The sequence below is a fragment of the Ambystoma mexicanum genome, chromosome 10, assembly GCF_040938575.1.
Source record: "Ambystoma mexicanum isolate Mex_15411 chromosome 10, UKY_AmexF1_1, whole genome shotgun sequence".
Classification (NCBI taxonomy): Eukaryota; Metazoa; Chordata; class Amphibia; order Caudata; family Ambystomatidae; genus Ambystoma; species Ambystoma mexicanum.
The window spans coordinates 1,647,478,650-1,647,498,069 of NC_090932.1; the positions used below are offsets into that span (position 1 = coordinate 1,647,478,650).

General features: G+C 50.3%; 1 protein-coding gene across 6 annotated transcripts in view; it reads right to left on the reverse strand.

The window, feature by feature from the left end:
• EP400 (E1A binding protein p400) overlaps window positions 1-19,420 on the reverse strand; it is a 1,542,855-nt gene that overhangs the window by 825,973 nt on the left and 697,462 nt on the right. For all 6 annotated transcript variants that reach the window (XM_069620067.1, XM_069620064.1, XM_069620063.1 and 3 more), the window contains one exon: window positions 3,809-3,983. In XM_069620067.1, coding sequence (XP_069476168.1) covers window positions 3,809-3,983 — 175 coding nt within the window. The remainder of the gene's footprint in view (window positions 1-3,808; window positions 3,984-19,420) is intronic.

Sequence of the window (19,420 nt, forward strand, 5' to 3'; positions counted from 1 at the left end):
CGGATCACTTCCTGCAGAGTGAGCATCTTGAATTTTAGGCTCTTTAAGGACTTGTTGAGATCGTGTAAGTCTAGAATGGGACGCCATTTGCCGTTCGGCTTTTTTACGACAAAGTATCTTGAGTAGACTCCTTGACCTCTCTGTGATGTTGGAACTAATTCTATCACGCCCTTCGCTAACATGAGTGTAACCTCTTGTTGCAGTACCTTCATATGGGACTGAGCGGTGAACGCAGGTGGAATTTGCGGAGGGTTGTGTTTGAATTGCAGAGAGTGCCCGTTTCTTATGGTGTCTAACACCCATTGGTCCGTCGTTATCCTTTCCCATTCGTCGACATATGCTGAGACTCTTCCCCCCCAGAACGGTGCGTGGTATGTCACTGCTGATCTTTATTTTGCTCGTCTCTCGACGACGATGGGTATGATGGTCGTTTTCTGGAAGACTGGAAGTTTCATCAACGGTTAGCCGATTGTGAGGCACGTCGGTATCCCTGGGAGGGGTAAGTCGATCTGGCAAAGGATCGGTCTCCAGAAGAGAATCTCGAATTACCTGAAGCCCCTCTAAAGGGACAAAAAGACTTGTAACTTCTGCCACTCTGGAGGGCACCCAATGAACGTGCCGTGTCCGAATATTCTTTCATCCCTTTTAGGGCCTCGTCCACCTTCTCGCCGAAAAGAAGGTCTCCCTCAAAGGGCATATCTAAGACCTTGTATTGCACCTCTGGCCTGAAGTAGGTACACTTAAGCCATGACTGTCGACGCAATACCACCCCATTGTTGACTTGCTTGAAGCCTGACTCAGCGAGATCCACCGCGATGTTTATTGCGTGATTTGAGGCTTCCTCACCCTCTCGGACCAGTAGCATCGCCGCCTTCCTCTGTTCTTCTGGAAGATGATCAAGCAGCGGAGCTAATCTGTGCCACATCTCCCTATTGTATCTGGCCACAATTGCCAGAGAGTTTGCGGCCTTTACTGTGGTTGCTCCCACGGAGAGCACTTTCTTGCTAAAGGCATCTTGGCGTCTCGCCTCGTTCTCAGGAGGAGTCGTGCACTTGTGCTGTGCCTTTGCCTTCCTCGCTGCTGCCGCCGACACCACCGAGTCCGCTGTTGGTTGGGAGGATAAACACTTGGGGGTAGACTATGGAGCCTTAAACTTTTTTTCTAGGCGTCCTTTCACTGCTGGTTCTGAGAATGGGTGTCTCATTGTCTGCAACCCCTCTTTCCATACATGGTCCAGTATTGGTATTGAGAACACCGACCTTCTCTTGCCCATGTGGTCAAACAAAAAACAATCCTTTTTTTGTTCTTCTTGGGACAGACCAAATTCTTTGCATGCCTTCTCCATCATAGAATGGAATGACGCGATGTCGTCCGGAGGGGACGGGTGAGCTGGGCTTCTGGGGTTTTCCAACTCCGCCTCTGACTCCCAGGTAGGATCCCTGGAGGGGGATAATGAGATATCCGACATGGCCCCCCTGTCGGACTCCGAATCTGGCAGCTCACCTTCCTCCTGTGCCAGTGTTGAGATTGGCGTGCGTGGGTGCGTCGGTTGACGGGACGGGCCCGGCTCGTCGACAAGTGACTGTGGCAGGCTTGCCTGGGGTAGTCGCTGGTCCAACGACTGCAACAAGGACTGAAGCGTGGACAGAATATCCAACGACAAAACCGATTGAGGAGAGGGGCAGATACCGGTGTAACGGAGGCCCTCGTCGACGACTTGTCAGCCGCTCGTAGCCCTAGGTCTACTGGGCCAGCAACTCTCTCGTTCTCGTCCTCCGAGGACAGCAACATAGCTTGTTCTTGTAGCAAAGGCTCCGGGGGGGGTCGGGTCTCCTGTAGGATCCGCGTCGACTAGGCCCTCGTCGACGCCATTGTCGACGGGACGGTGGATGCCCCCTGTGCAAGTGGTATGGAGGCGGTCGATGACTGGACCGCCGTCGACGACGAAGACTTTGCAGGTGGTTTTGGCGGTCCTGCCTTCTCCACACTTTGCCCGCTTTTACTAGACTCTCGACTCGCGGTCGATCTGTGATGATCGCCAGAGGAGGATTTCCTTTCCTTCTCATGCTTTTTTGATGAGGATGATTTCTTTGCCGAGGAGTCTCTAGTGGAGTGACTTCCAGACGACTCTTTTTCTGACAGTCTAGATTTCTTAGCCGGCGGTTCCGACGAGGCCACTCGGCGCAACGTTTTCGCCGACTGTGTGGAGCCCACCTCCGAGGGGGGGTATGCCCCCGCTCCATCATTCAGCCATGCCACCAGGCGTCGGTTCCGGTCTTTGAGGGTTTATTGAGAAAACCCCTTGCATATGTCGCAGGTATCCGCCGAATGGTGAGGGTGGAGGCAATATATGCAGTCCATATGTCCGTCCCCCTCGTAAACCTTTTTTAAGCCGCATGTCGCGCATGGACGGAACAGCGCTTTACCAGACACAGAGGACATTATTACTCGAAATCCAATGACGCACCTAGTACAAAACAGTAGGACAACACGAGGAGATCCCACTACTTTGGAGACGGTTGAAATCTGAAGGGGAGCCGCGGGGGCGGGCCTCTTATACTAGCACGGCCTGCGGAGCATGCGTAGGCGGGTCCTAGAAGGTCGTAGATAGGACACAAAAGTGTCGAAAGTTTTTCCTTTGAAAAAGGCTATATATGTGTACCGAAGGGTCCCAGTCTGACGACGGGGAATATTCTAAGCATGTGAATCCATGAAAGATCCAATGCTGGAGAATTAGCATTGTCTTCGTTGAAAGTCATCTGAGTGGAAGATAATGTCTTTCTTCCGGAAATGCCCGGAAGCGCTGCTAACTGGTGGTTTCTCCGTCCTAAAAAAAGGAATGGACAACTGTTCTGAACCAATGCTATCTCAATGGACTAAAACATGTCCGGCAATTCTACGAAATCTGAACGAATCAGAAGAATCATTACTAGCCAATACAGATCAGGTGAAAAAAAATGTACACCAGAGATTGGATTGAAACTACAGAAGAACTCTATAAATATCATGGATATGAAGAATTTTGGGCAGTTCCTCGAAAGTTGAACAGATTACCAAAATACTTGTTATTGTTCCCCAATTGGTTTCTGAATACTGGCTTCCTAAAACTCTGTCTCAACTTATGGCCAAATAGAGCCAACAACTACAGAAAGAATAAAAAATGAACCCAAGGACTGCAGATTATGTCAAAACGCAAAGGTGGTTGAATCCTTAAAACATCTGTTGTTGGAATGTCCAATCCTTAGGGAGGAAAGACACACTTACCTTGGCCATATTTGGCAGGGCTATAGGTCAGAATACATTGATCTCTGGTGGGGATACTTGTTGGAAGGAGAAAAGATTTCAAATAACTTGGCGGTAGTAAAATTCATGCTGGTTATCTTTGGAAAAATTGAGGGGAAACACCCAATTATAAGTTCATAACATGGTCATGATGAATGATCGGAATAGACAGTTTTTTTTCTCATGGGACGCTCTGGTCAGAGAGAAAGAAATGGCAAAGAGACATTGATGTGACTTAGCACTCTGCTTTTTCTATGAGACTTTTAATGGAGATTCTTTTTTTTTACATTTACATTTTTGTTCTTTTCCTATTCTTTTCTCCTATCTCTTTACAGAGTATTTATAAAAAAAAGTTGTCGAAATAGCCAAAGGTTTTCCTTTTTTGTGTAAACCAAAGTGGTAATAAAATAAAAAATAAAAAATTAGTGATTAGTAGCCAGCTCAGAGAGCAAACATTGCTAATTCCAGAGAAAATACAGAGTCAGGCAGGTGATCCTGCTGTCAAGCAGGGACATGAAGAACTTACCCTGTGCAAGCGGATGACCACCTTATGACCATAATCCTGATTTTCCTCGCTGCCAGCCTTCACTGGGAAGTCCAAATAGGAGCGTGATATGCCTGGGATTAGGAAGTGCACCATGGTCCACAGCTCCATCATAGTGTTCTGAAGTGGAGTATCCCTCAGGAGCAGGCGGCGCTGGCTGGGGACAGAAGAAGCTTGGTTAGAGGGCCATTGTCTTCAGCGGATGTCCCGGGAACACAATCTTACAGCTAGAAATTCAGACTAACCAAATATGCCTTGGGACTCAGCAGTTGAACAATATTAGCTGCCTGGTTGACATAGCGTGCATGTTGCCAGGTGTGGACAATGTACAGAGTTTACCTTTCTTGAAATGCCCCTTTGCTCCTAGCGTTTTTTGGTGTGGTTTAGCATTCTGCTAAAGTGGAATGGTGCATGTGGAAGAAAATGTGGGTGAGGGAAGACACATTTTAATAAGATTATCATCACCTTGTGGCAAGATTCGACTGGAGCTATGTACATGTTCTTATATAGACACAGGGTCTCATAACAAGTACAGCAGTTCGGTAAAAATGAAAACGTGACAATAATTCCTTTTGCACTACCGTATTACAGGTTTGATGGTGGTGTGTAAGGAAAGATTTTTCCTCTGGCAACTTTCTCTCCCTATTTCTAGAGACCCCCAAACACGTTGCTTTTGTTTTTGAACCCATCCTAACTTTAGAGGGAAGTGAAGCCTTCAGCTTCACTCCCTGCACTTTCGCTCATTTTGTTATTGGGAAACTAATCAGTCATTCTGACTCAGTACTGGGAAACTTCCCTTTTGTCTTTTGACCCTTTAGGTAACTTTTTAACAGTGCACATAGCATCTTACAATGCAGTGCAGTGGGGATACTTTTGTATTGGCCTAGTCTTTTACACTTGGGCTTTTTGGCTACTTCTATTTGTGTCAAAAGACAACTTGGTGGCAGCAATCATATTTGTACCATTTATGCATCATTTCTACTGTGCAAAATCATGTTTTCTGCATATGGCTACGGTACAGGCTAGTACTATAACGTGGCCACTCTACGAGATTCGCGCTTGTTATTTGGCCCCCTTCTTTCTGAGGTCATGAAATCCCATATTAGGTCATGCACTTGCCCAGGAAAGCTGCTGCTTTTGCAGGCTAGTGATGCCTCTGTGTGTCTGGTCCAACTCAACATCCGTGGTGCCTAAACGTCTGAGGGTAGGACTTAAGTGAAACCCACAGTGGTCCCTGATTGGACCACTGCTGGCTGTTTAAATGGTGCAGATCCTTACCATTGGTGGGCTTTGACTTGCTTCGAGCCAGGATTCAATGCATGAAGAGGACTCCTGCAGGCATTTCTTGAGATCAGCACTGGAGCCAAGTATACTGCACAGAAGAGCAGTCGACTGAAGATCCTTGGTGTTAGGGAGGATTCTCAGAAATGTGGCAATTCCTCTCTACCTTAGAGACTCCCAGCAACTTTGCTGGATTTTGAGAACTTGAATTTTTATCCTGGAGAGAGCGAGACCCTTTTTTCCCCACTCTCTTGTCTATTTTAATGTGATTTTTAACTCTGCGTTTTTTTTGGTTGTGGAGTTTGACAAACTCCATAGGCATCATCTTTTACATTGTGTCACACAGCACCTTCAGTGAAGTGGCCCAGGAAAGTCTTTCAGATTTCCAAAAGGTTTAAATACCTTCTCTTGGATGTACTACTGGTTCCAAGAGCAGTAAAGTGAAATTGACTTTACTTACACAACTTTCTAGACCCAGCACACACTATCTTACAATAGGGTGCTGGAGGGGTTACTTGGTATCCCCTTTGTGTAGGTTCTCATGTAACAATTTTATGTTACCCTTTCCTCGATGAACGGCTGGTGGCAATGGTCTACTTTTAACTACTGTGGTGTGCATTTACCATGGGCTGCCTTCGCAGCTGCAGCAAAGCACCCAAGGGTCCAATTTTTGTAAAAACGGCCCAGTCTTTTTTTGCCATTTCTTTGTGGAAAGGGCCTTCTGGAGATTTACTCTGCGCACCAAACCAGGTTTGGTCCCTTTGTTAATTTTGTCTTTGGAGGGATTCACAAGTATTTGTATTTGTTTATTATTTTCATCGCGCACATATCCCTAAGGTAGCTGGGCGCTGGAAAACCTAGCAAGTTACAAACAGAAATAGGTACATACATATTTATATGAAGGATAGGTAGAGTAATGGCGAAAGTGCCAACCTGGTTACAATATACATACAAGTACAGAAATAAGAAGTCAAAGTGACAGGTCGACTAGGTTACAAATTAGTCTGACCCTGTAAGGCAGGAACGTGTACATACATGACAACAATAGTCTGCATTGGTCTGACTAAGTAATGATGGTGCGGATGTGCTGCAGGCTACTTGGCCACGCAGGGGTTGTGATTTAAGATCACTGTAAGGCTGGATCGATTGGGCTCAGTTGGTGGTAGGCTTATCGGTAAGCCATAGTTTGACGCTAATTTTGAATGCATTGAAGGATAGTTCTAGTCTGATGGACGGAGTAGTGAGTTCCAGAGGTTGGCCGCTTGGACAGGGAAGTTAGCTCCTCCTGCAGTTTTGAGGTTGTATTTGGAGACTGAGAAGCGAGCGGTGGGATGATCTGGTAAAACATGAGGAGTGCTATAGGGAGAACCTGGCTGAAAGATATTTGGGAGCAGTGTGTGAGATACATTTGTGGGTGATTGCCAGGGTGCGGAGTGTAATTCTGTCGCGCACTGGGAGCCAGTTGGTGTTTTTTCTGTGGCTGGAGATGTGGTTAGATCTTGGAATGTTTAGGGCGGGTCTTAAGGCGTTATTTTGTAAGATCTGGAGTCGGTTTAGATTAGTTTCAGCGGTGCCTGAGAAGAGTGTTGCAGTAGTCTACTTTGGAGAGCGCTTGGGCTCTGGCTAAAGTCAAGCAGCTGGTATAGGATAGGTAGGACTTACAGGCATTGATTAGCTTGTTGGTATAAGCAGTTGAAGAGGCAATGGCGCTCACTTGTTTTTTTAGAGATAAGGTGGAGTCTAGGAAGACGTCGAGCGTCTTTATTTCTTTTGCATCTTTGATTGTATTACCATCAATGATGAAGGACGAGTACTGAGGGTCAAGTTTATTCAAACGGGCTTGGGTGCCTACGATCAGGAGCTCATTTTTGTCATCATTAAGGCAAAGGCTGTTTGTTGCCATCCAATTTCCAAGTAGATGTTGATTAGTTTGGTGTCGTTGGCACAATTACCTGACGCGAGTGATGAGGACCCAGGGGTCATCTGCGTAGTTTGTGTAGGTGACACCCAGGTCGTCAAGGCAGTCGAAGAGGAGATTTGTAAAGATGCTATATAAAGTTGGAGATGTACATGACCCATGGGGAACCCACAGAGGATGGGGACAGGATCTGCGGAGGAAGGAGAGAAAACCCTAGTGGTACGGTTGGAGAGCGAAGATTTGATCCAGGAAGAGGCGTTGGAGGAGAAGGCTGCGGCAGTGGTTAGGTGGTTGGTGAGGATCTGGTGGTCAACCATGTCGAATGCGGTGGAGAGGTCTAGCAAGAGGAGCATGGCCAGCTTGCCTTTGTCTCTCAGCTCATCCATCTGTATTTTCAGATTCAGGAGGGCTGTCTCAGTGCTGTGCCTGGGCCGAAAGTCTGATTTACGTAGACCAAGTAGGTTGTCTTCCAGATGTTTCTGGATTTGTAAGTAGGCAACTTGGTCCAGAATGTTTAGGAGGAAAGGGACGCTGGCGATTGGTCTATAGTTTGTTGGTGTGTTCGGATCTAAGCAGAGGCATGACCCATGCCTCCTTGAGGTTTTTTGGGACCAGATTAGTCTTAAATGAGGCGTTTATCATAGTAGCAATAAACAGAGAATTCTTTGGCGCAGTCCTTGATGGCAGTGGGTGGACAGGTGTCGCCTTTGCATCTTGACGGCTTAAGGCCTTTGATGTTGTTTTCAAATTCAATAGGTGTGACCATAGTGAATGAGAATGATGGGCACTGAGGGTGTTGAGGTTTGGGAGGGGCATTGTCTGGTGAACCGTTTGCAAGGCTCTTCTTTATCTCTTCTATTTTAACTTGGAGGGAGGCTATTTTGTCTGCTAGGGCTTGTTGAATTTTGGAGCACCAGGCGGCATCTTTGGTGCAGTCTGAGGAGGGTGGTGCTGGGGATTCTAGTTGACTTACAATATTGAAATTGCCTTAGTCTTGGATTTGGCGTAAAACATTCTGGTGTTCCTTTTTGGTGGAGATAATTGCTGATTTGTCGAAGGTGGCTGCATTGGAGAATAGAGCCTTGTTATGACTGGAGGGATCTTTGCGCCAGGTAGTCTCTGCATTTCTTTTTAGGTTTCTCACAGATTTATGTTCTGGAGTGAACCAGTTGGTGAGGTGGGCGGCAGCTTTAGATTTTTTTAATTTAACAGGGGCAATAGTGTCCAAGGCAGAGTTCAATGTATTGTTATAAAGATCAACCAATTCAGTGGTATCTAGATGTTTGTAGTTGGTAACATCCACAATGTTGTTGATTAGAGGGATTAAGTTAGGTGGTGTAATATCGCAAGTGTTCCTGGAAAGTGAAGGAGGAGCGATAGCAGGGGTAGGAAGTGTGGCTCCCTCAATAGTAAAGGGTATGAAGTGATGGTCTGTCCAGGCTATAGGTTTGTTCTGAAGAATGTTGAAGGAACAATTCAAGCCTGATAGCCAATATAGGGTGCTACCATTGGCATGGGTGGGCTCAAAAATACGATGTTTGAAGTAGAGATAGGATAGAGATTTTTCAAGGGCAAGTAAATTGGTATCTCTTGGATCTTGGAACCCCAAGTTGAGGTCTCTGAGGAAGATGATGTGGGAGCCTGGTTTAGTGTTGGATGAGAGGAGGCTTGTGGTATCTTTCTCAAAGGAAGAGATGGGGCCTGGTGGTCGGTAGGCTAAGTGAAGTAAGATAGTTTGAGTGGCTGTCCATGGGATTTTAGCAGAAAGGAGTTCCGCTGAAGGTAGGCTGACGCTGGTGGTATCTCTAAGGCCCAAAGTTGTTTTAGCTATAATGGCGAGACCTCCTCCTATGCCAGCGGATCTGTCTATTCTGATGATCGTGTATCCTTCTGGGAGGGCTAATGCGAGCGTGGGGCCTGCCGCCTGGTGGAGCCAGGTTTCTGCGATGGACAAGAAGTCACGGTTATTTTCGATAAGGTCTGGAATATTAGTGGCATGTGCAACTAATGAACGTGTGTTGATCAGAGCTCCTTTGATGGTGGGAGCCTGTGTTGCAGTGTTTGGCTTGTGTGGTTTTGGAGGAGTGATGATTGACAGTGTCCTTGTGTGAGTGGTGGTTGGTGTGCGCACTACGGACTTAGGGGTGACTTTGGTAGTCTGGAGAGGCATCCTTGGAGGATGTGTATGGGTGGTGAAGCGTGAACCTAGTCTCAGGTTCCTCATGTTGATAGGGCATGGGATCAGAGGTGTAGGGGGAGTTGCAAACCGCTGGATCCATTCCTGTGGGCTGAGTGAATTATCAGTGATATTTTGATAATATTTAGTAGGGGTGATGAGGCTATTGAAGGCCAGGATATGTGGGAGGAAGTTGGTGGGTGGAATGGAGTGGATACGTGGGAGAATTGATGCCATGGTAAGGGTGGCTCTGTGAAAGGCGGCCATACATGTGATTGGCGCAGGGTTTGCAGCAGACATCCAGAAGTGGTCATAATGTTTAGCTGAGGAGGTATTGGTATGAGTCTTCCAAGTGTGGGAATGGTAGGTTGGTATTAATACGCTGGTTGAGGTGCAAAGAATTAGTCACCGGCGATTTGGTCAGGCTAGTCTGATAAGGCCGGGGGCGGTACACAATACTAATACAATGGTTGCAGAAGTGAGGTAGGCTAATTAGACATGGTTGAGGTCAGAGGGCACAGGTACATGTCACAGTAGTCTTGGGCAGGCATTCGACTAGCCTTACTTAATCAGAGGATAATGAACACTAAGCATATAGATTATGAGTATTTCTGTGGTCGGCTGGGGTCATAGTGTACCATGGTCATAGGTGTATTCATTGAGAGGTGGTGAAGCGCAATAGTTTTACCAGTTAGGCAATTTCCGGATTCAAGGCAGAGATGCAATCATGTGCTCAATGGTTCTAGTCAGCAATGAAGTCTAGCAGCAAACAAATGTAGACAATACCTGCATTCAGCAGTGAGACTGAGTGTACACGATACTGGGATATGGAACATACAGTTTGTGGGGCAGCTGCAACAAAATGCACTCGGGCGTTGTCCACTTAGATAGCTGATAAAAATGCCTTTGTGTTATTGACACATAGGTTGCAGGCAAGGTAGTAAAGACTAGCATGTGTATTTATAACAGCACGACCAACAGCTGTTAAGGCTGCTAATGGTGCAGGCCAACAGTTTGAAGAGGCATTGTTGAAATTGCTAACTGTGATTACAAAAAGAATGGCAATAGCAGTGGCAAAGTCGTGGCAACAATAATGGCAGTAGCCATGTGGTACATATAGTTAATTGCAGTTTAATTCCCCAAGATGTGTTGGCTAATTGGAAATGATTGTGATTAAAGACTTTGTAACGGGGTCAGGTGGAGAGCAGTGAGGTAGCGTGGGTCAACCCGCCTAGGTGGCGGCGCGCCTCCGGACATGAACAGGATGCTTGGCAGGCAGTCGGGGGGAGGAGGGGTCGGTGCTGCTTGTACTTGCGAGTGGTGTTGGAGACTGGCATAGATCCGGGCCGAGGTGCGATCGGCTCCAGACATACAGGGACAGTTGATGGCTGTGACGAGTGAAGCCAACCTCTGGCTCAAAGGTGTCTGGCGGGGGCAGGAAGCGAGGGAGGTGCCCGAAACTCCCAGGGCTTGATATCCTAGGAGACAGGAATGCACTCTTAGGTGATTGGCTAGCTGTCTCTTCGGCAAGGACAGCCACCCTTGATGGGTGACTGACAGCTAAACTGGAATGAATGGGAGAAACCTGCATAAAAGCGAGGCTTTTTGGCTTGAAAGGCAGAGTCGACCACTGGACGAAGGAATCGGAAGAAGAACTTTAAGAGGACGCCTGCTGCCACTCCTGAACCGATGGTTTGCCCGATGAAGCCCTGCTGTTGTGCTGAAACTCCAAATTTGTATCGACAGAGTAGCCCCTTGTAAGGCAGAATCACATGCAGTACCCTTTGGGACCACTACATGCAATTAAGACTACAAGTGTCAGTACAATTCCACCTTTGGTACAAGCCCGTACTACACAGTATTGTGGTAGCAGTAGCTGAGCAGCCAGACTTATCTCAAGAATAAAGTGAGTAGTACAAGGGGCTACACAAGGGACCAACAATTACAGTGATTCAAATAACCAGCTACTCAAGGTTTCTTGGTAAAAGAATACACATTTATTTACAAAGTAGTTTGGAAAACATTACACTAGCAAGAGCAGCTCAATATCATACTACACATACACAACCAATAAGTTATTGAACAAGTTCAGCTCCCCTGAATTGGGAGCAAAATGGCACTTCAATTACTTTTAAAAGGGGTAAAAAGACAAGGTTAAAAGAAATCAAGGCACAAATACTTTCATAGGAAGGGCAAAGGGTTTCAGTTCACTACAACCAGCAATTAAAATCAATAGGCCTGGGCCAAAGTGAATGGTTCAGAGTCTTGTATAGGATAGCACAGGTCTGGTAGTAAATGTTTAAGTCTTTGCCACGGATCTTAGAAGAATTTGGTCAGACGAAAAGTTATATGTTGGTTTAGGGAAGGACAAGCCTTCAAAGTCGGGAAAGTTTCACCAACTTTCACTGCGGCCGAAAAGATTTCCTGACCGCATTTGCACAGTACCTTTAAAGTGAAGAGCTGTAGCTGAGGAAGTTGTTCCTGGCAGTTCCTGCAGATCTCGCTGTTCCGGAGCTTCAGTCGTGGGGACAAGAAGGACGACGTCGGGAGGTTCCTGCACTGCCCAGGAAAGAGGCCACAAGCTTGGCAAAATGTCGGTTTAAGGTGCGAGTGCCTTAAAGACCACACACTGGTATCCTTCACACTGGCTATCCAGTTTTCCACAGCACTCTGCCGAAAATTCGACCAGTATGGAGCCTGCTTTAAAACAGTTTTCCCCCATTCATTCCAGCCTGTCACTCACACAGCAGGGTGGCAAGTCCTTGCTGGACAGCCAGCCGGCCAATCACGCCAGAGTGCATTCAGGTCTCCTAGGAGACTAAGCACAGGGAGTTTCGGGCACCTCCCTCACATCCTGTCCACCCCAGACACTCCGGTACCAGAGAAGGGCTTCAGCACTGAAGCCCGCCAAAGGCCAACAAAGGGACCAAAACTGGTTTGGCGTGCAGAGTTGGACACTAGAAGGACCTTTCCTAAAAGAAACGGTGAAAAAAAGATGACCAGAAGGAACAAGTTACTTACCTGTAACTGTTGTTCTCCAGCATGGGTCTGGCATGGATTCACATGCTCATGAATATTCCCCGTCATCAGGCTGGGAATCCTCGGTAAAGAAAAAATCAGTATCAGTTTCATTTCTGATCTGTCTTTCCTAGTAGGAACCAATCACTGATCTCTGCGTCATACTGACCACAGCCAATGACTGCCCTCTACCTAAGCCCCGCCTCTGGCAGCCATCTTCAGATTTGGTAGCACGTGAAGTGGCAGTATGACCAAATGAAGAGCCGCAGAGGGGTAGGTGGGAGGGTTTGCATGTGAATCCATGCCAGACCCATGCTGGAGAACAACAGTTACAGGTAAGTAACTTGTTCCTTCTCCAGCATGGGGTCTGGCATGGATTCACATGCTCATGAATATAAGAATAGATAGCAGTACACACATGCACAACCACGGGGGTGGCAAAAGGCTCAACATTAAGCATTATATCCAAAACTCAACATTAAGCATCTCTTACCTCCTCACCAGGCTCACCTTAAGCGAACAGGTTGCGCAGCCCTGGACTCCTCCCTGGAATCCCGATCGACGCAGTAGAATCTTGTGAAGGTGTGCGTCGACCTCCACGTAGCAGCCCTGCAGATGTCCAGCAGGGGCACACCAGATAAGAACGCCGTAGTAGCAGCGATCGCTCTGGTCGAATGGGCTCTCGGACGGCCTGGCAGCGGTCGGTTAGCCAACCGGTGACAGTGCATGATGCAGCCGGAGAGCCATCTGGAAATAGAAGACTTCGAGAGAGCCTTCCCTTGATTCACAGGTCCAAAGTTCACGAACAGCTGTGATGTCCTCCGGAAACTCTTTGTGCGGTCCACGTAGAACTTCAGCGCTCTAGCCACATCCAGCGAGTGCAAAGTCCTCTCGGCCGGCAACGAAGGAGACGGGAAGAAAACAGGTAACACCAAGGGCTCGTTAAGATGGAAGTCCGACGGCACCTTGGGCATAAAGGAGGGGTGCGTCCTAAGCACCACCCTCGAGGCATGGAAAGTCAAGTACGGTGCTTTGCAGGATAGGGCCTGGATCTCTCCCACTCGTCGTGCGGAGGTAATGGCCACCAGGAACGCAGTCTTCCACGACACAAACTTCATAGGTGCGGAGTGCATCGGCTCGAATGGGGGCCCCATGAGCCTGGTCAGCACCACGTTAAGTTCCCACGCCGGGGCCTTCACCGGCGGGAACGACCGGAACAGTCCTTTCATAAACTCTTTTACCAGTCGATGGGACCACAGGGACTTCCGTCCTGTGGTTCTGGTATATCTGGAGATCGCCGCCAGATGGATCTTAATGGAGGCATGGGCTAGCCCAGCCTTTGCCAGCGATAGCAGGTACGGCAGCACTTGAGGGGCCGTAATCCGTAGGGGGTTGATGATCTGTGCTTGGCACCAGATAGAGAACCTCTTCCACTTATGACCGTAGCATTTGAGAGTCGAGGACGCCCTGGCCTTTGCAAGACCTCTCTGCAATCGGCCGGTATATCGTAGCCTCCAAACTCTAGCGCTGCAGGAGCCAGGCCTGCAGGTTCAGCGACGCCGGGTCGTGGTGGAAGATGGCGCCTCCTTCTCTGGAGAGAAGGTCCGCGCCCGCCGACAGCTTGATGGGAGGGGACGTTGACAAGTCCAGAAGGTCCGGGAACCAGATCTGCCTCGGCCACGCCGGTGCGACGAGGATCATCCTGCAACGGGACCTCTTGAGCTGGCTGATGAGTCGAAGCAGCAACGGCAACGGAGGGAACGAATACAGGTATAGGCCGTCCAAAGGGAACGAGAACGCATCGCCCATGCTTCTCGGCTGGTGAAACCTGCTGGTGAACCTCTTGCACTTCGAGTTTGTCGCTGTTGCGAACAGGTCGATTTGGGGTTTGCCCTATCGTCGGAAGAGTAGATCCACCTGATCCTGGCGCAGTTCCCACTCGTGACACGTGCGCAGCTCCCTGCTGAGCGAGTCGGCGATGGTGTTGCTTTCTCCTGCCAGGTGGAAGGGAACCAGGAACATCCCCTGGGCGACCGCCCAGTGCCACAGATCCTGTGCCTCCTTGGATAGGGCTGGGGATCTGGTGCCTCCCTGCTCCCGTATGTAAAACATTGTTGTGTTGTTGTCCGTGAAGATCCGCACCACCTTGCCCTTGAGCGACGGGAGGAATGATTTGAGAGCCCAGAACACAGCTCGGAGTTCCAGGACGTTGATGTGCAGAAGCCTCTCCTCCGGGAGCCAGAGGCCTCTTGCGTGGAGATCTCCGGTGTGGGCGCCCCAACCTTCCAGGGAGGCGTCCGTCGTCACCGTCTCCTGGCACGCCGGCGTCTGAAAGTCCTTGCCCGCCGTGAGGTGTGCTCGAACGCCCCACCACTGAATCGCCCGCCGGAACACCTCGTTGAGGGGGACCCAGTCTTCGAAGGTGCCCGTCGCCTGTATCCAACGGGCGTCGAGAAATTCTTGAAGAGGGCACATCCGTAGTCTGCAGAGGCGCACCAGGTAGATGCAAGAGGACATCATCCCCAGAAGGGACTTGATGGACCTCACGCTGGCTACGTCCGTGGCTAGCAGGCGCTGCACTATGCCTAGAATGGTCTTCGTCCGTTCTTCCGACGGGGCTGTCAGGCGCCTCACTGTATCGAGCTTCGCTCCCAGAAACAGGGCCACCTGCGACGGCACCAGGTGGGACTTCGGGTAGTTTATGGCGAATCCCAGGTTTGTGAGTAGCTGGACGGTCCTCGCAGTGTGTTTGACGGCGAGTTGCCTCGTCCTTGAGCGGATGAGCCAGTCGTCCAGGTAGGGGTAGACGTGAATCCCCTGTAGGCGCAGCCACGCCGCCACTGGTGCTAGGCACTTGGTAAAGACCCTAGGGGCCGACTTCAATCCGAATGGCAGTGCTCTGAATTGGTAATGGCGTCCCTGGACGACGAACCTGAGGAACTTTCGGTGACTTTTGGGGATGGGAACGTGGAAGTATGCATCCTCCAGGTACAAAGACGATAGAAAGTCGCCTTCCTCCAGCTGTTCCAGTACGTGCTGGAGGGTGACCATCCTGAACTTTTGTGATCTGATGTATTTGTTCAAACGACGAAGGTCCAGGATGGGACGCCAGCCACCAGTCTTCTTCCTGATGAGGAAGTACCTTGAGTACACCCCGGAGCCTCTTCGGGACAAGCTCGATGGCGCCTTTCCTGAGCATCGCCCGTACTTCCAACAGCAGTTGCGGGATGCGATTTTCCTTCCTGGCCACAGGTGGAACGTGAGGGCACTTCTTCAGGAATTCGATAGAGTGCCCTCTTGCCAGGGTATCCAGCACCCAACGGTCAGTGGAGATGGACTTCCACACGCCGACGAAATTTGTCAGCCGGCCTCCCACCGGGGTGCTTCGGTGGGGGCCCGAGACCACGGCGGTTCAGTCCTGCTTGGAGGTGGTGGCCTTGCCGCCCTGGCCACATTGCCGAAGGCGGCGCGGCGTTCCCTGCTTGCCGCAACCCCTGTAGGCCTCCTGAGACGAGGAGCGTGCCGCCTGGCGGTAGGACGAGCCACCCCTGGATCCCTTGGAGGCACCCTGTCTGCCTCCGGCGCTCCGAAAGGGCCGTTGTTGCTGAAGTGCTCCTAGGGCGCGGGCCGTCTCCGTTTTTATGGCTTGGAGGGATTCGTCCACCGCCTTCCCGAACAAGTTGCTGCCGTCGAACGGCATGTCCAACACCCTGGTCTGGACGTCCTGACGGAAGTCGGTCGCCCGGAGCCAACCCCGTCGTCGTAGGCAAACACCGTTGCCCAGCTGGCGGAACCTGGTATCGGCAATATCGGTTGCCACCGTTATGGCATGGTCGGACGCCACCTCGCCCTCTTGCAGTATTTCCAGAGCCTCGGACCTCTTGTCGTCCGGCAGGAAGTCCAAAATGGGGGCCAGCTTAAACCAGAGCTCCCTGTCGTAACGGGCCACGATCGCCAGGGCGATCGCTGCTTTGATCGTCGCCGACGAAATGACCCGCCGCCCCATGGCGTCCAACTTCTTTCCCTCGCGGTCGAGGCTCCTGACCCCGCCGCTTTCTTCTTCGCCGCCGAGACGACAGAGTCTGGCGTTGGCTGGGCCCTGAGGCATAGGGGAGCGGTTTCGGGGACCCAGTACTTCTTCTCGTACCGGTCCCGTTTGGCTGGTGCCGTGGAGGGGTTCTTGAGCACCGACAGGCCCTCCTCCCAGATGTCATCGATTAGGGGGCACCGCGATCACCGTCTTCCTCTTGGCCTCCCGGCGCTGATAGAGGAAACCTTCCTTTTTCTGCTCCTCCGGGCAGAGCTGGAACAATTCGGACGCCCTGGCGATCATGGCTTGGAATGAGCCAAACTCGTCGGGCGGCGAGGCCCGTGCGACGGGAGACCCGTTCCGTCGCCGCCGTCGCCCTCGGAACCCGTCGTCGAGCCCAACGCACTGTCATCTCCTGACTCGTGGGAGGATGAGGAGGGAACTGTAGGTCTTACGGGTGCGAGCGTAGGAGAGGGTTGGGTCCTCCGTCGTTTGTTCTAAGGACTTCCCGACGGGCCAGGTTGCGGGTCCTCCGGCCTGGGCCGTGGGAATCTCGTCCTTATCTCAGAGCACAAGGACTGGATGGCAGACAAAATGGCCGCCGAGCCATCCTGAGGCCTAGGATCCGGCTGCGCCGGAAGGGAAGACTGCTCTTCCTCACCATCGTCGTCTTCCTCGGTTATCTCCCGAGGATCTTCCTGACGGGATCGAACCTTCTCGAATTGGACTTCGAGGTTCCTCACGGCCTCGGTCAGTTCCTCCTCCGAGGCTGACTCCGAGCTCGAGGAGGGCACCGTGCCCCCCCTCGCTGCTTCCATCATAGCGGCCACGACGATGGGCTGAAAAGAGGATTCCCTCCTTGGCGGCAGGGAACCTCTAGTCCCGGAGGCGGTCTCCGCTGGCGGTGTCTCTGCCGGCTTGGCCAGAGTCGCCGCGATAGCCTCGATAGAGGTCTTTGCCTGCTGGGTAGGGGCCTTGACCACCTTAGGAACGTCCCGGGCCCTCTCCTTCGCTCCCCCTTTTCCGAGATCGGACGGGGCTTCTCCCGAAGCTTACCCGGGTTTTCGGACTTCCTCTTCCCCGAACCGGAGCGTTGGCTCGTGGTTGACGGTGCCGGGGAAGGGCCGCCCTGCCTGGCGACCGAAGAGCGCTCCCGGAGCCAGCGGACTCGCGGCGCTTGGCCTGGTGTTGGGCCCCCATCGCCCGGGCGCCCGCACAGGACTTAGAAGCCCGCTCTGACCCTTTCTTCTTCTTCTCACCCGTCGAGCCCTTCTCCAACCAGCTTGCGAGACGGGATTGACGGTCCCTCATGGTCCGCTCCGACAAGTTCTTGCAGAACTGGCAGTCCTTCTCTACATGAGTCTTGTCCCCATGAAGACAGTAGAGGCATCGCGAATGTTCGTCTTCCTTAAACACGTTCTGCAGCCCGCATCCAGGGCAGCTGCGAAACAGCTTGGGACCGGGTGACGAACTCGCATCCTGGTCCATCTCGTAGTAGGCCGCGAATCTTCTGGAATCTTCCAAGAAGTTGATTCGACAAAATCTTCACCCTTGAGGGGCGTAGGAAAATCCCGCAACGGGTAGCCATTAACGGGAGTAGAAACGGTGGAGCTTGAGGCTCGATTAACCGAAAAAAAGTGAAAATTCACCTGAAAAAACGCGAAACACGCAGTAAAAGCTCGAGAGCTAAGCACGAGGACTCCCAATACTTGAACGTGCAGTAAAAATCTGAAGATGGCTGCCAGAGGCGGGGCTTAGGTAGAGGGCAGTCATTGGCTGTGGTCAGTATGACGCAGAGATCAGTGATTGGTTACTACTAGGAAAGACAGATCAGAAACGAAACTGATACTGATTTTTTCTTTACCGAGGATTCCCAGCCTGACGACGGGGAATATTCATGAGCATGTGAATCCATGCCCGCCCCCATGCTGGAGAATCTGTTTTTACAGATGGGTCTTGGGTGCCATATTGGAAAACATGGCTGTCCGGATTTTTAGGTACCAGTGTTCGCGGTCAGGAAAAATCATGGTAGTTTGTTTAAAACCACTACCACCATCCATTTAAAGTAGGAAAGGGTAACATCTGACTGTTACATGAGTGTTTATACTCAGGAGATGCTAGGAAACCCCTCCAGCACTCTAGAGTAAGATAGTGTGGGCTGCGTCTGTAAATGTAAAATGACTAGTAAAGTCAATTTAACTTTACAGGCTCTGGGAGACGGTAGTCAGTCCCTGAGAAGGTATTTAAACCTTGGGGAATTTTAAAAGACACCCCTGTGCCACTCCACTAAAGGTGCTGTGACACACACAAGAAAAAAGATGGTGCCTATGGACTTTGTTTAAAAACTCCATAACCAAAGAACACAAAAGTAAAACACACTGAAAATGAAAAGTTCAAGAATTTAGCACTTGGGTGAGAATTCTCCCTAACACCCCTGCAAGGACGACTTCTCCCCTTGAGTTGGTGGGCCCAATCAACTCCAAAGTAAGCCACCTGCTCGGTGCTGATTGAAATTCCACTGCAGTTGCTGCTGGAACCGAATAGCCAGGGAAAAGAACACCAGATCATGTGCATTGCTCTTAAACTGGCCAAGAGCTCCAGGAAGATCCCCCGGACTGTGTTCTATGTTAAAAATCAAACCCCTGAAGGCTGATTGACCATCTTAAGAATTTAGGATTTCCCCCTTCATCTGCATTTAACATCTCAAGAGTTGGTGGTCTGTTTGAATCACAAAAGTAGATCCATACAAGTATGGTCTAAACTTCTTCAAAGACCACACAATGGCAAAACATACACGTTCTATGGTTGCCCACCTGGTTTCAGGGTCCTTCAGTTTCCTACTGATGAAGCAGACTGGGCGTTACCTGCCTTTCTCATCCAGCTGACTCAGAACTGCACCTAAAGAAGCATTCATTTCCATCCAAAGCCGCAAATATTTTTTTGAAGTACCCCTATGCCGACACCAAGTTAGTACACGAGGAGGCGCTTCATAAAATGGCCGCCGCATTTCCTGTTTGTATGGTTGCCTAGCGACCGCTCTGTTCGAGCCGCGCTGCCATAGGTTGGCGCCTCTACTTTCTCCATGCAACTCCGATGGAGGCGTGAGCCGGACCCCCAAACGGAAGGCACCCCTACAATAGGCACGGGCCTGTGTGCCCATCACTACGTGCT